We start from the raw sequence: 13,151 nt of genomic DNA, 5'->3' as shown, positions 1-13,151 counted from the left end.
ATCAATAAAGATGGCTTGTCCGATTACTGAATATTCTCTAACGATGTTATTGGCGGGAGAGAAATTGTATGAGCGGAAGAGAATCGGTCGGTATCGTTGGTTCTTCGGAGCGTTCGGGGAACGGGTGATTAAGAGAAGCAATTCGGCTTTGAGTTAGAAGAGCAGCTAAAGGTTGCTAACATTTAAAAAGGGAGACGATTCTCATTCTGTTGGCTAAGTTTGCATTGAATGCACGTATTTCTCGTGGGTGAAATTATATTTCGAAAATGGCTACGAAACGGGTTGATAAGCACGACATAAGTATTGCTATATCTTGAGTATTTAAGGCTCACTCCCTGTTCACACTTGGTGGTGCATCAAGAGCGCTCTCTGCTCATCACCCAGTGTGAACTTAAGGAAGCCTGTCGATCAAAAAAGTAGAAGGCGAAATCTCGTCAGAATGTAGCGCCATTATCTCTGGAGAGTTTTAGCAAATTAGCACTTTGAGTCCTGTCCTTTAAATATGATCGGTAGCTCTTTACAGATCTGAGACTGCATCTTTCCATATAAAAGACTTACGTGTACGTTTATGAAAGAATGTCGACCAGGTACGGCGTGGCGCGTGGGCCTATGAAACACTGGTCTGGGGGAAAGTCGGGTGGTTACGCAATTCGTTCTTTTCGGGTGTCAAGAATCGAGGGGCCGAATGTGCGAGATAGCTTGCCCAGGATGAAGCTGATCTGCAAGTGTTGAGACGCTCAAAAAATTGAAGACGAGCAATTTTTATAACGATACTCTTCCCAAGGGACGATGGAAATTGTAGAAGAAAGTAATGAAACAAAGGTGTTGATAGTATCTTCACACCGAGACAAGACGTAAAGGGACCAAGCCCAACGAGAAATTGTTCGGATGCATCATCTATCAAATCCAAAATTTTATCGCTTTTAGAAAATTAAATATATTTTCTGCAAACTAAATTCCGCGCGAGTAACACTTTGCATTCATAAAACAAGTACACTGAATACCATTCGCTCTGGCACATGCTTCAGGAGATATTCGTCCGTAAGCTTCATTCATTCGATGTTCGATACTGCTCTGTCGGCTACCGGGCAGCCAAACCGCCGTTATCGAGGCAAATTGGTATAGGCAAAATCGTTAGTCTATACCATAGTTCATCCTTTGCATACAGTAGGTCAACATAGAACTTTCATTGATCTATAGTCAAACGTAAAATCAGTACCATCCTACAGTATTTAGGGGAGGATCAGCATCTGATTGCCGAGCAGCGCTAGAACATGTCCATGTCGTCACATGTCATATCGAGATAATCATCGTCATAACTCTGTAGCTGCGGCGATGTTGGTAAACCAGAGCTCTCCGGCATTGGACCCAGCTCCTTGGCATCGTTCAGACCTACAATGAGCCCGAAAATATGGATGGGTCAACTATTATATTTACACGGTTCTTGATTACCTTTCTCCGGACTGGTTACGTTAACGTGCACATTTTGTGGCTCGAAATCGGGACTTCCTTCACGGTTTTCATCTCCAACAGGTGAAGGTGGCGGATTTGATACTAGAATTTGAACAAGAAAACAGTCAATATACAATCTATATTTGAAATAAAAGCACAGAAAAACGAAAAAACGCACATGTGCTGTGAGTTTCTGGTTTTAGATGCGACAGCATCAGTTCGCTTCTGGTTGGCAGTTCGTTATCCGCTGCCTGTCGGTTCAGCGTTTTCTTCAGTTCTTCGACCTTCTTTTCGCGGTTGACGGCTTGCGAAAGTTTTCGCTCCTTAACGGCGGCCTTTTTCTCCAGCAAGAAAATGGCCTTTTTGTCCTCTTTGTCGATTTCCTCGTTGTGTTTGAGAAGAAAGAGAAACACTCCGCCAGGGGTTCGTCGACGGGCGCCGTTCTGCGTGTTGTAGTTAGAGATATTTAATAACTGTATTTATTCAAATAAACTTTTTGCACTTACCATTATAAGCATTCCTCCATCGGCTTCGATCTTTTGTGTTTCTTTGAACAATTTGGCCGGTATATCCTTACCCAGTACACTAACTACTCGTACTGACGAAAGTAAAACACGTTAGCTATTCGTTAATGTTTAAAATTATAATTTTAACTTACACATTAGATCGTCCTTCTCTTCGCAAAGTTTATTGGCCAGTTCGGCAGCAAATATTTGACTGTCACAGTCATCTGTCACGTTCAGATCTAGAATATGCCTGGAAGCAAATCTAATCGGTAAATTGATTGATCATTTTTAAGTCTATCGAGTGCAGGAAGCCAAGCATTAGGTACCAACAGGTGCAAAAAACCACAACCATGCATAGTTAAGCACGTTACAAACCAAACTGAAATCCATACTACTAACCTGGGTGCATTTTGGAAGCTATCGTTACTATTGCTATCGCTGCTGTTCCGTGTGCCGAGCCGTAGTTTGACGCTTTTCCTCTCGCGGTTGCCTCCAAAGGACGTGGATCGAAATCGTTTGCCACCGCTATTTCCGAATCCATCCGAGTCATCTGAATTGGACTGTCGTCTTTTAAGTGTCCTTTGAAACGCATTACCTCCATTCATCCGATATTTTAAACTGTAATCGTACGATTCTACGTCTCGGTTTCTCATTCCATTTAGCGTAACATCGCACCCACGCATGTTTTCCATCAGAGTATCTTCCTGTAAACTTTCCGTCCAGATGTTGTATTTGTTCGGCAATGAATGGCTCATTTGTGGGTGCTGGATTTTCTCCAGCGGCGGTGGCCTGATTCTGATTTTTTTGTCGTTATTGCTGCGCATCCTTTTGCCAAAGCTAGCTCCAAAATCGTCGTTGCTGTCGTCCGATGTGGCTTCGGACTCGTCATTCAGATCATCCTGGTCCGAAAGTATTTCCATTGCCGTTCGCGGTTGGCTTACACTAGCTCCGCCAGCGAACTCCGTTTTGGCCAACTCTGTCGGTCGCGCCAAAGGAGTGTATCCCTCGTCGCTCTCGTCTGTCACCTGCAGAGAAAATAAAACGACGCAGTTTCCCACAAATCGGTCAATGACATTTAGACACATAAGAAAGGATATGAATGGTCTCGTAGGCGGCTTTCGTATAATAGTAGGTCAATGTGCATTTTTCAACTATTTAGGTGTCAATGACCTTGAAAATTGTTTCTGCAAATTATTCCGTGATGAACTATCCTAAATTTCTTGGAATTGTCAGTCATGTGCTCAAATAATTTAACGGAAAAATAAAATCTATTTGGTTTGAAGGGTGGGACGTGAAGTGGACTTACCTCTCCTTCCTCTATCTCCAGATCCTGTGGATTTGATCCAGCAAGCTGCTGCTTGATTGCTTCATGTTCCATGCTCGTCATCGTGAACTCGTCGCACTTACGAGCACAACTGGATATATTTTACGAAAGCGTAAATCTTGAACAAATCAAAATTTCTATTTTTTTAAGCTGCTGACCATATTTTTAATTTCCTAATCGCACAAAGTTCTAAAAAATAGCAGTGAAATTTCTCTTTCAATCTTTTCGTATACGATTCCAAAAAAGTAGCACTTTCTTCGCTGTAGTCCTGTCCGATTGCCAGTTTGACGTTTCGTGCAGAGGTGAGTACCGGCGTACAGGGTGCCGCTGCGGCCGCTGCTGTCACGATCAAACCATTGAGCGTGCTCGAATTTTCAACCCTGATGTTGATGTTTAGGCGGCAGACGGCAGTAGAAGTAAATACGGTTGAACGCAAAGTAATTTAATTCAGTTGAAAAATTCACAGGTCTGCTAGGCAGCCATGTTTATGCAGTCAACATCTGACCATATGCGTAAATGAGACAGAATGACACTGCTATACGTTCTGTTCGTTTCACTCTGCAAAGCGAGTATGCTGGCAGACGGGTATTATTTTCAAATCTTAGCCAGATTTTTGCAAATAATACCCACGCCGGCAGTAGATGTTGGCTACTGTCAAACACATAGAGTAAGGATAGGGTTGCCAGTCCCTTGGAAAAATTCCATTATTTCAAAGTTGGATATACGCTCAATGAAGCTAACACAGAACCTAGCATCAGTTTCATTTTAAGATCCGTTTGATAATATTGCAAACAAGTTTTTTACTAAAGATCTGTAAAAAGACCTACAAGTGAACATGAGCCTTAATGAAAGTTTAATGCTGGAAACACTTATGGTATCTGAAGCATACATACGTGGATAATGGAGTGTTAAATTCTGCATCTGGAAAGAATGTGCTGATATGTGGTATATTGTGAAATGGTATTTATCGTATTTGTCCAATTTCCGAAGAAGCAATAACATTCTATGATGAAACCATCGCAGAATAAAATTCACCACACTTCCGGTAAAGGCATATAAATGGCGGATGGCGCCAGTGGACGAACGTAAACATAGAACGAGGTAAACGTAAATGTTCATAGTAGACATTCGCCTCCGAATGTGCGACAAAAACGCCTTTCAGCGAAAAATTTCTTAAGCAATAGCTAGCTAATTATTCCAGCAACCGATTTTTGCAATGTAGCTTCATCCAAGTGCATTTGCATTTCCGTAATACGCTCAGGAGAACTGATGCCAAAAGAATCTCACATTGTTACATGAAAAGTAACGCGAGAATTCCTCATAGCGCTCGTTCATAATGCAATTCGTCCACGTTTATTTTCACGAAAACTGTAAAACGGTCTTAAGGAAAGGATAGAATTTTGGTTCAAAGGTTAGTTTTTAGAAGACAAGAACAAAAAATACTGCACGATTTAGTTTTAAAAATTTAGTTTTCAATTAGGGTTGTAATGGGTTTCTACCTCAAACATCGAGACATATTAGTTCGACAAATTAGGATGAATTTGTGTCTAAAAATAACCCAACCAGATACGTCGCTACCTTAATAAGTGGGCTATGCAGCGTACAATCGAGCCACATGCCCTGGCAGTCGTTGTGGGTTCGAATCCGGTTATAATCTCAGACTATTGCTTGGTTCGACCCATGCACCTTCCAGCATTGGACAGAAGGTAGGAGTCATAGCCACCGTTTCAAAAAATATATATTATATTCCGTGGACCCCCGTTCGTTTGACCGTTTTTAATCTGAACACTTTAATTGAACGGGGTTCGGTTGGTTTGCACGTCGTGCAGATTAAAAATGGTTCAAATGTCATTCTCAATATGACATCATTTGCTTATGCAGACAATGCACATAAAGACGATTTGTTTGTACTGATCTAGCGTGTTAAATCTGTTTCACAATGCGTTTTCCCAACGATTATGGTAGAAATCTGATCGGAGAATGAAATATTCGCTGCTTGCAACTGCCAACTGAATCAAACCACCAAACAATAACAAAGAACAGGGCAGCCAGTTCACACAAGCTCAAGCATATTTAGGGTTACCAGTTGTTCAAGTTAAAAGCTAACCCCGTTAGTTTGCATGAGGAATCGTTCAAACGAACGGAGGTCCACTGTATTATGTCTGATCGTATTTCAAGGTCAAGACTAAAAACACGAGGTTGGTCAATGTTATTTTAGTTACTTTTGTGCATTTGTAAAGTGTGTTTATTGTATTTAGTAGTTTTTTTTTTATTGATTTTGTACCTATTGATTTATGTTTGTAGAACTGTTTCAAAAGATATTGGGTTTTTGTGCCGCTTTGAGTAAGAATATGATATCTACTCAAGGTGGTTTTTCCCAATCAAATCACAATTCATTAAGACTCACTGTCGGATGAAGTAAATAAATAAATAATATTTAAATAATAACGGCGATTTTTGAATTAATGCGGTTTTTTAGAACACTTCGAATTAACACAGTTTTTTCAGCGATTTAATAAGAGTGGTTTTCTCGACGACTTTTGGATTTTAAAGAACTTTTTCTGTAATGACGCACATTAGACTGAAATGCTGTATTTGGCATCAATACGCCGAAGATAAAATACAGAGGCACCTAAGAGACAGATGTCATCTATTGATTAAGACTTCGAATTGACCATAAAGGAATTAAAGTGGTAGGCGGTCTTGGGACTCAATGGTGACCACCATTAATGACACAAGCAGAGAATTACGAGGATGCATTATGGCAAGAAAACATGCTACATTTGAACTGCGGAAGTCCGTCCAATTAGCAACGAGGCACGATGCTGTTTTAACAAGCCAGCCGTCGTATGTTAGAATATCGGCTGAGCGATGCTTCGGGACTTCGGGAGTCAGTAGGACCGTTGCACTAACCCTGTAATTGTACTTTAATAACCGGCTGCGAAGTCTGTGTCGATAACAACACAGTCAAACGACAGGGTCCACTCTTAACGACGGCCATGAAAAATGGGTTATGCTCTCGGAGGACCAGCAATCTTAGTATCTTTAAACAGAAAGTGTCGTACCATCTACGATGAAGTGCAGGTGAATGACGGAACGTGGAGTAGTTGAGCTAACCTTGATCTTGGCACAAATCTTTTATACTGCTCGAGCTACAGATGCTGAGGCTGAACCATGAACTAGACCAGTAGCTGGTTATCACACTCATCGTCCATACTGTGAAAATTCGCCGGCTTTCGCTAGCTAGTCATGTTGTAAGAATGTCGGACTACATTGCAAATGTGCAAATGGTTCTCTACAACGACCTGACGGGAGCGCGTCGAAGTGATGTGTAGCGGACAAGAGCCTGTGGATTTTATCAGACTACGAGGCCGACGACGAACAGTCCCGGACTGAGATGAATGGAGACGACTTCTGGCTACAGTGCAGGCCATTGGGGCTTTCACCTTATTATAAAGGTAAGCTACATAAAAATTACGTCTCAGCATTCCAAAATACCTGCGATTCCTTGACGTTGACAGATTCCTCTTTTTTTGTGCATGTGGATATTATCACTACGACCAGCGTTTTGATCTATTGTGATTTTATCCGAGTGTTGTCCCGCACTTCGTTGTTATTCCAGTATTATCGCTATAGAGTGAGCTTATTATCCGTGCTTTAAAGTGTCGGTGTGTTTGCACACCTTGTTTTCTTTTACGCTTCTTACTACTTTTCAACCAATCTAGCTCTAGAGCCAGGAAGTGCGGAGACTAGTTATAATTTGTCCTTGGACAAGAGGCTTCATTCGCACCTCGAACAAGTATCATTCTTTTAACCAGCCCCGGCTAAAGGCTTCATGGTCGGTAAAGCAGAGTTCAGCTCAGAGTGAGGGTGTGTATGTGTGTATGTATGCATGTGTTCCTTACGACTTTTGCATTACCAATCTCGTTCCTAGAGCCAGGAAGCGGAACAAGTTATAATTTACCCTTGAACAAGAGGCTTCATTCGCACCTCAAAAGCAAGTACCACTCTTATAACTTGCCCTGGCAAGAGGTTTCCTTGTTAGTAAATGCAGAATTTAGTAGGAAGGATGTGGAGGGGCCTGAGAATAAACCCATGCTAAAGTCACTTAACATCGAATGGCCTGATTCTATAAAGATTCGTGGAGTACATACTAAAATTAAAAATATATCGTGAGAGAAGCGAACACAGATTTTTTTTGGGGGCAATATTGTTGCTACTGCCTTGTAAAGGATTGAGTAGGTCCAAATGATCAAATTCAATTTCAGATTTCATAAAAATCCGTCGACATCCTGAATATTTATTTTTATAACATTTTAGATTAAGAAATCCATTTGTTTAAAAAGTTCATATTCTGTTTTTAAAACCTTATATGTTTAATTATAAATACAGAGGATTTTTTAGATAGTGACTGTGACAAATCAGCACGAAAATGATGTATAAAATTGAAACAAGTCGTGAAAACCAAAACCACTGAAATTCGCAGAAACTCAACAAAATATTTTAAAAACTTAATGGTCAAGTATCAAGGATTTCATAAACATTTACAATTTACTAGACAGTTCTCATCAAACCACGAAAAAATAAGGTCACTAACTGTCTATAAATCAAGCAAACTTATTTTTTACAAGGACGTTCAGGAAAAAATGATTCTCTTTGGTTCGTATAGTTCTAGTTACAACTTTAGTCCGTTTCCCTGCCATTTCGAATGATGCATAGCATGTGCATCAAAGCACATGCACTTGATGCCGCTGTGCTGTCGTGCAGAAAACAGAGTTTTCCTTCACCTTGTCGATTGCTAATCAAATTAAAATGAGCTCTACAATGGCGACCAAGCGCGTTTCGCAGGGGTTTCGTAGGGGTTTGCAATATTTTACGAGTTCCGTTTTAATTTGAACTCGCTAAATAATATGCAATAACACACGAAAGTTCTTTGCATCTTGGTAATGCATTAAACATTCCACTATTACACCCTCCGATGGAAATTTCCTATGGTGCAGTGGAAATTGACGCATTGGTTTAATTGATTCGATAAATCGTTGGACAGTCCAGATTTAATATCGAAACACATTCACGCTTCGCTCATAAATCTGAACACAATAAATCAACTTTCTGGAATCGATCGTGTCTTAAACGATAGTACCTACATCTAGTTCTGGTGATGTATATATTGACCGTATAAATTAATTCATTCCTGGGGTTTCCCTCGAGCAGACGTCAACAAAAACAGCTACCGTGACTAATGCATGAAGTTGTTGGAGCACATCCTTTCCGTGTCGGTTAATTCCACGGTTCAATGGAGCTGACATGTCTGATCGATGCAGAAGTAGAGAAGCACAAGCTTGGCCGGTCGCTCTACAGCACCGATGTACGAAAGCGAATTTTATGGAGTATGGCGAACGAGTAGGTGTTCTCGGTAAGCCGGTGAATTGATTTGCAGAATAAACAACAATAATCATCACATGTTGATGTATATAAAAACTTGAACGTTTTGAATTTATTAGCGCTTTCAGTTTCATTTCCGCGACTCTCGGAAGAATCGCACCACACACACATTTAGAAGTAGATTAAAAGCGAATATAATAATACAGTGAAGCTTTGGTGTCTGGATTCCAGCGGTGTCTGTTTTGAATCAACTTCCAGTCAGTTATCGGTATGCATAGAGAGGTAGAGATCCAGGAAGCTCCGAGCAGCTCTTAGATCTTGATTCCGGATGCACGAGCTTCATCGCGGTACTTGTTGATATAGACATTACCCGGATCGTACCTCTCCTGCAAAACCTTCCACTGAGCCGATCGGTTTTCGATCAGATAGTTGATGACGTGAACGGCTCCCTGGCGTTGCTTTTCCGTACATTTGGCGCAGTTGGTCTGGAGGGCTTCCGGCAGGATACGCTTCAGCTCGTTAGCATCCGGGGTGCAGCGGCCCTTGTCCAGTAGGCACTTGTAGTAGTTGTTGAACAATCGGTTCGACTTGAGGATTTCGTCGATGTCGATTCCGTCGTACTTGTTGGTATATCTGTTCTGGGCGGCAACAGCCACGATGAGGGCTAGGGCAATCACGATGAATGATTTCATTTTTGGGCAGATTTGAGGTCTGAAATGTGAGAAAAGGAAAATTGAATAGAAAGCTGAAACATTATTCAACCATTTTATAACATCAACTTTTTCCAAGCCAACGCAATTTCATGTTTTTCTTGTGCTGATAATGACAACTTATTCGGGGAAGCCGAACAAAATTGAATAATTACATTTAAATAGTTTCAGCAATAAAACGAATCAAAGAATCTCCTCGTAATAACTACGGAGAGTAGAACAAAAAGCAATAATTATTTTCCCATTTGTATTGCAATCACGAACGGTTGCTTGAATACACTCGTTCTTTTCGAAACGCGGCAGCCCACGTTTGGCGTGTGTTTTTCTAATCAATTCTCAAATTTGAACCGATTTTTTTTTCTTTTAAGAATTGCAATAATAACAGCTGAGTGTGTTATTAGTCTGCTTGCGAAAAATCTGCCCAGTCAGCAGGAATAATGATTTGTTATGTAAACATCCGATTCTGCTTAAAACGCAAAACACGCCACACCTTCCGAGCTTGTACCAAAATTTGTTGTATGTCCGCTATTCGACCATTGCTTCATTTTCGAATCCCAATCAAGTCACCTATCCGTTATAAATTTAACTATGCATTAAAAGAATGGTTTGCCTTAGTTAGTTTTACCAACGACAGAATCTGTTTTGGGCCTATTTGAACGGCAAATCGACTGTTAGAAAATTGAACTTAAATATGGAACTGAAGAATCCGAACCGATCATTTCATAATAATCGCTAAATGTGATAAGTAAACAGGTGGAAGGCACTAAATGGTTCACAATTATAGCGGAAACGTAACTCGTTATCACACATTCTTCGAACTGCGATCGTAAATCTATTCTAAGCAATATAATTAATTCTTGATCTCTGCTAGAAATAACTATTACCTGGAAGGAATAATAAACAGCCTAGCAGAATGTCAATCGACTGAATAACGATGATTTGTACGGATCCAGAAGAAATTAAATGCGGTTCTAATTTGCACAATACTTTTTACGACTCTTTTAACGAAAAATTCAGTATTCGTGGACTAATTTTTACTAAACAAGCACTCGGTGGTACCGATACCGGTAGAGATAGCTAAGCTGTCCACTTGGTTAACTAATTCACTCTACGGCCCGGTGGTCCGGTAACTTACCTTGTGATGTTTCGACTTCGACGAGTTAACAGTAACAGCAATCTTACGGTGTCGATCTAGAACTTGCACTGTGTACGATAGCAGAAAACCTTCTAGCTTTTATATATGCCGGTGTTGTTTCGGACCGACGCCCGCGCCCGTACGGTAGCATACTGATGGTACCCCCCATATGTAGGGGTGGCAGCACTGTGTTTACCCAGATCATCGGTAAATACCTACAATCGAGTTAGTGCCGATCACAATCAAGACAGCTCGCTAACACATACGACAAGCCGTTCCCTGGACAACCTGTTCGTGTGAGGACACCACTTGATAATCATGGTGCTTGCTGCGATGTTTCTTGAGACGGTCAGTGCAGTCGTCGCTCTGTAGGCTGGCCCGAAATTTATGATTTCTTTCCGATATCTTGGTCGCATCGAAATAGAAATATAGAAGACGATAGAACACGATCGACACGACTAGATGTCGCAGAATGGCATTTTTATCATATATTTTCGTAACAAAAATTGACACGCTATTCTGTTGGCCAGTCTAGAACGACGCAAATAAAGATCTGGAGTACCAACCTCGCCGGTATGGCACAAGCCGGTACAGTGGTCAATGTATCAATGTATGTAACCCATCTGGGTACCGTTGAAAATGATTTAATCGGAATAGATTAGTTAGTGTTTGTGGTTGACGCACTTACCGGTGCGTGCCCACGCGTGGAACGGAAGCACGCCGGCTTGGGTGTGATGCTTAAGGCATTCAATCGATGCTTTCATGCTGGCTTTCGATACCCTATAGGTAGAGGATAAGAGCGTAATATGCATTCCATCAGTTATACTGTATCGTAAGAGTCTTTACTTAATGAGAATGCGTAAAACGCGGAGTTGGCATATTTTAACCATTTTTCTTTATGTTCAACAAGTTCTTTAACACAATAAAGGTAAACACTTGTTCAGACTGGAAGAACTAATTACTTTTCATACGATGACCTTACACTTAGTTTGATTTAATTTGATATGCTGTCATTTATAACGGGATCCGGCCAATGAATTGCTGATCACAATCACAAAAGAAATCGGATTTCTTCATAGAACAAATCGGATCACGACATGCAGCTAGTTTATTTATGTTCACAGTTGATGGCATACTATCAAGATGTGAGTAGTTTTACGTTTTTCGTGAAGGCTGTTTTAACTATTACTTGTTTGATTATGATTTAGAATTATTCATTACAGTTGAACTAATACTGAACAGAAACTGATGTAGAATTGAATAGAAATTGAACTGGAACTGAACTGAAACTTAACGGAAACTAAATTGAAACTGAGATCAGTTGAACTGAACTGAAACTGAATTAAAACTAAACTGAAACTGAACTGTAACTAAAGCGAAACTGAACTGAAACTGAACTGAATCTGAACTGAAACTGAGCTGAGACTGAACTGAAACTGAACTGAAACCGAACTGAAATTGAACTGAAACTCAACTGTAAATTGAATTGAAACTGGACTGAAACTGAACTGAAACTAAACTGAAACTGAATTGAACTGAACTGAAACAGGGCTGAAACTGAAGTGAAACTAAACTGAAACTGACTTACTTACTTAATTGGCCTAACGTCTTATGACAAGGCCTGCGCAGTATAATTTCTCCATCTGTTTCGGTCCATGGAAACTGATCTCCAGTTCCGCGGGCACCCAGTGCTCGCCAGATCTCGCTCCACCTGGTCTTGCCACCTCGCTCGCTGTGCCCCTCTTCGTCTTGTTCCTACCGGATTTGATGCGAAAACCATTTTTGCAGGATAGCTGTCCGGCATTCTAGCAACATGTCCTGCCCAACGTATCCGTCCAGCTTTAACCACTTTCTGAATACTTGGTTCGCCGTAGAGAAGCGCGAGCTCGTGGTTCATTCTTCGCCTCCATACACCGTTCTCTTGCACTCCGCCAAAGATGGTTCTTAGCACCCGCCGTTCGAAAACTCCGAGTGCTCGTAGGTCCTCTTCTAGCAATGTCCACGTTTCGTGCCCGTAGAGGACAACCGGTCTAATTAGCGTTTTGTACAATGTGCACTTTGTACGGGGGCTCAGATTGTTCGACCGCAAGTGTTTGTGGAGTCCGTAGTAGGCCCGACTTCCGCTGATAATACGTCTTTTAATCTCACGGCTGGTATTGTTGTCCTCTGTTGCCAGCGAGCCAAGGTATACGAACTCGTCGACTACCTCGAACTCATCCCCGTCGATTACCACGGTGCTGCCCAAGCGAGCCCTGTCGCGCTCGGTCCCGCCCGCCAGCATATACTTCGTTTTAGACGTATTTATCTGCAATCCAATCTTCTCTGCTTCGCGTTTCAGTCTGGTGTACTGATCTTCCACCGCCTCAAATGTTCTGCCGACAGCATCCACGTCGTCAGCAAAGCAGATAAATTGACTGGATTTATTGAAAATCGTGCCCCGCATTTCGATCGCCGCTCGCCTTATAACACCTTCAAGCGCAATGTTGAATAGCAGGCAGGAAAGACCATCTCCTTGTCGAAGTCCCCTGCGAGATTCGAATGGGTCCGACAATCCACCCGAGATTCTCACACAGCACTGGATCCCATCCATCGTAGCCATGATAAGTCTAGTAAGCTTACCCGGAAAGCCGTTTTCGTCC

The 13,151-nt window shown here is 41.4% G+C and overlaps 3 protein-coding genes across 4 annotated transcripts in view; all 3 read right to left on the bottom strand.

Annotated features, from left to right (window-relative positions):
* Positions 1-13,151, bottom strand: part of LOC128743547 (RING finger protein 121) — a 396,237-nt gene that overhangs the window by 187,783 nt on the left and 195,303 nt on the right. The window lies entirely within an intron of this gene.
* On the bottom strand, positions 951-3,547 carry LOC128743539 (phosphorylated adapter RNA export protein). 2 transcript variants are annotated; one of them, XM_053840136.1, is made up of 8 exons: positions 3,441-3,495; positions 3,265-3,373; positions 2,358-2,983; positions 2,111-2,220; positions 1,959-2,050; positions 1,631-1,895; positions 1,453-1,554; positions 951-1,392 (listed from the first exon to the last, which is right to left on the bottom strand). In XM_053840136.1, the coding sequence occupies exons 2-8, from the start codon at positions 3,343-3,345 to the stop codon at positions 1,268-1,270; spliced, it is 1,401 nt and encodes a 466-aa protein (XP_053696111.1). In that variant the 5' UTR covers positions 3,346-3,373; positions 3,441-3,495; the 3' UTR covers positions 951-1,267. The 2 variants fall into 2 exon arrangements, with proteins under 2 accessions (XP_053696111.1, XP_053696112.1); XM_053840137.1 differs by having other exon boundaries at positions 2,111-2,208; positions 3,265-3,547.
* On the bottom strand, positions 8,840-10,548 carry LOC128743554 (ejaculatory bulb-specific protein 3-like). Its single transcript, XM_053840154.1, has 2 exons — positions 10,513-10,548; positions 8,840-9,378 (listed from the first exon to the last, which is right to left on the bottom strand). The coding sequence occupies exon 2, from the start codon at positions 9,357-9,359 to the stop codon at positions 8,979-8,981; it is 381 nt and encodes a 126-aa protein (XP_053696129.1). The 5' UTR covers positions 9,360-9,378; positions 10,513-10,548; the 3' UTR covers positions 8,840-8,978.

Source organism: Sabethes cyaneus, chromosome 3, assembly GCF_943734655.1.
Source record: "Sabethes cyaneus chromosome 3, idSabCyanKW18_F2, whole genome shotgun sequence".
NCBI lineage: Eukaryota > Metazoa > Arthropoda > Insecta > Diptera > Culicidae > Sabethes > Sabethes cyaneus.
This window is presented reverse-complemented; position numbering and strand designations above follow the sequence as displayed.

Excerpts from the sequence above, each read along its gene's own strand:
- LOC128743539 (XM_053840136.1), bottom strand. The coding sequence starts at position 3,345 with ATGACGAGCATGGAACATGAAGCAATCAAGCAGCAGCTTGCTGGATCA. Across the intron at positions 2,984-3,264 it reads TGGAGATAGAGGAAGGAGAG|GTGACAGACGAGAGCGACGA; the intron begins GTAAGTCCACTT and ends TTTTCTCTGCAG. Across the intron at positions 1,896-1,958 it reads ATGGAGGAATGCTTATAATG|AACGGCGCCCGTCGACGAAC; the intron begins GTAAGTGCAAAA and ends TACAACACGCAG.
- LOC128743554 (XM_053840154.1), bottom strand. The coding sequence starts at position 9,359 with ATGAAATCATTCATCGTGATTGCCCTAGCCCTCATCGTGGCTGTTGCC.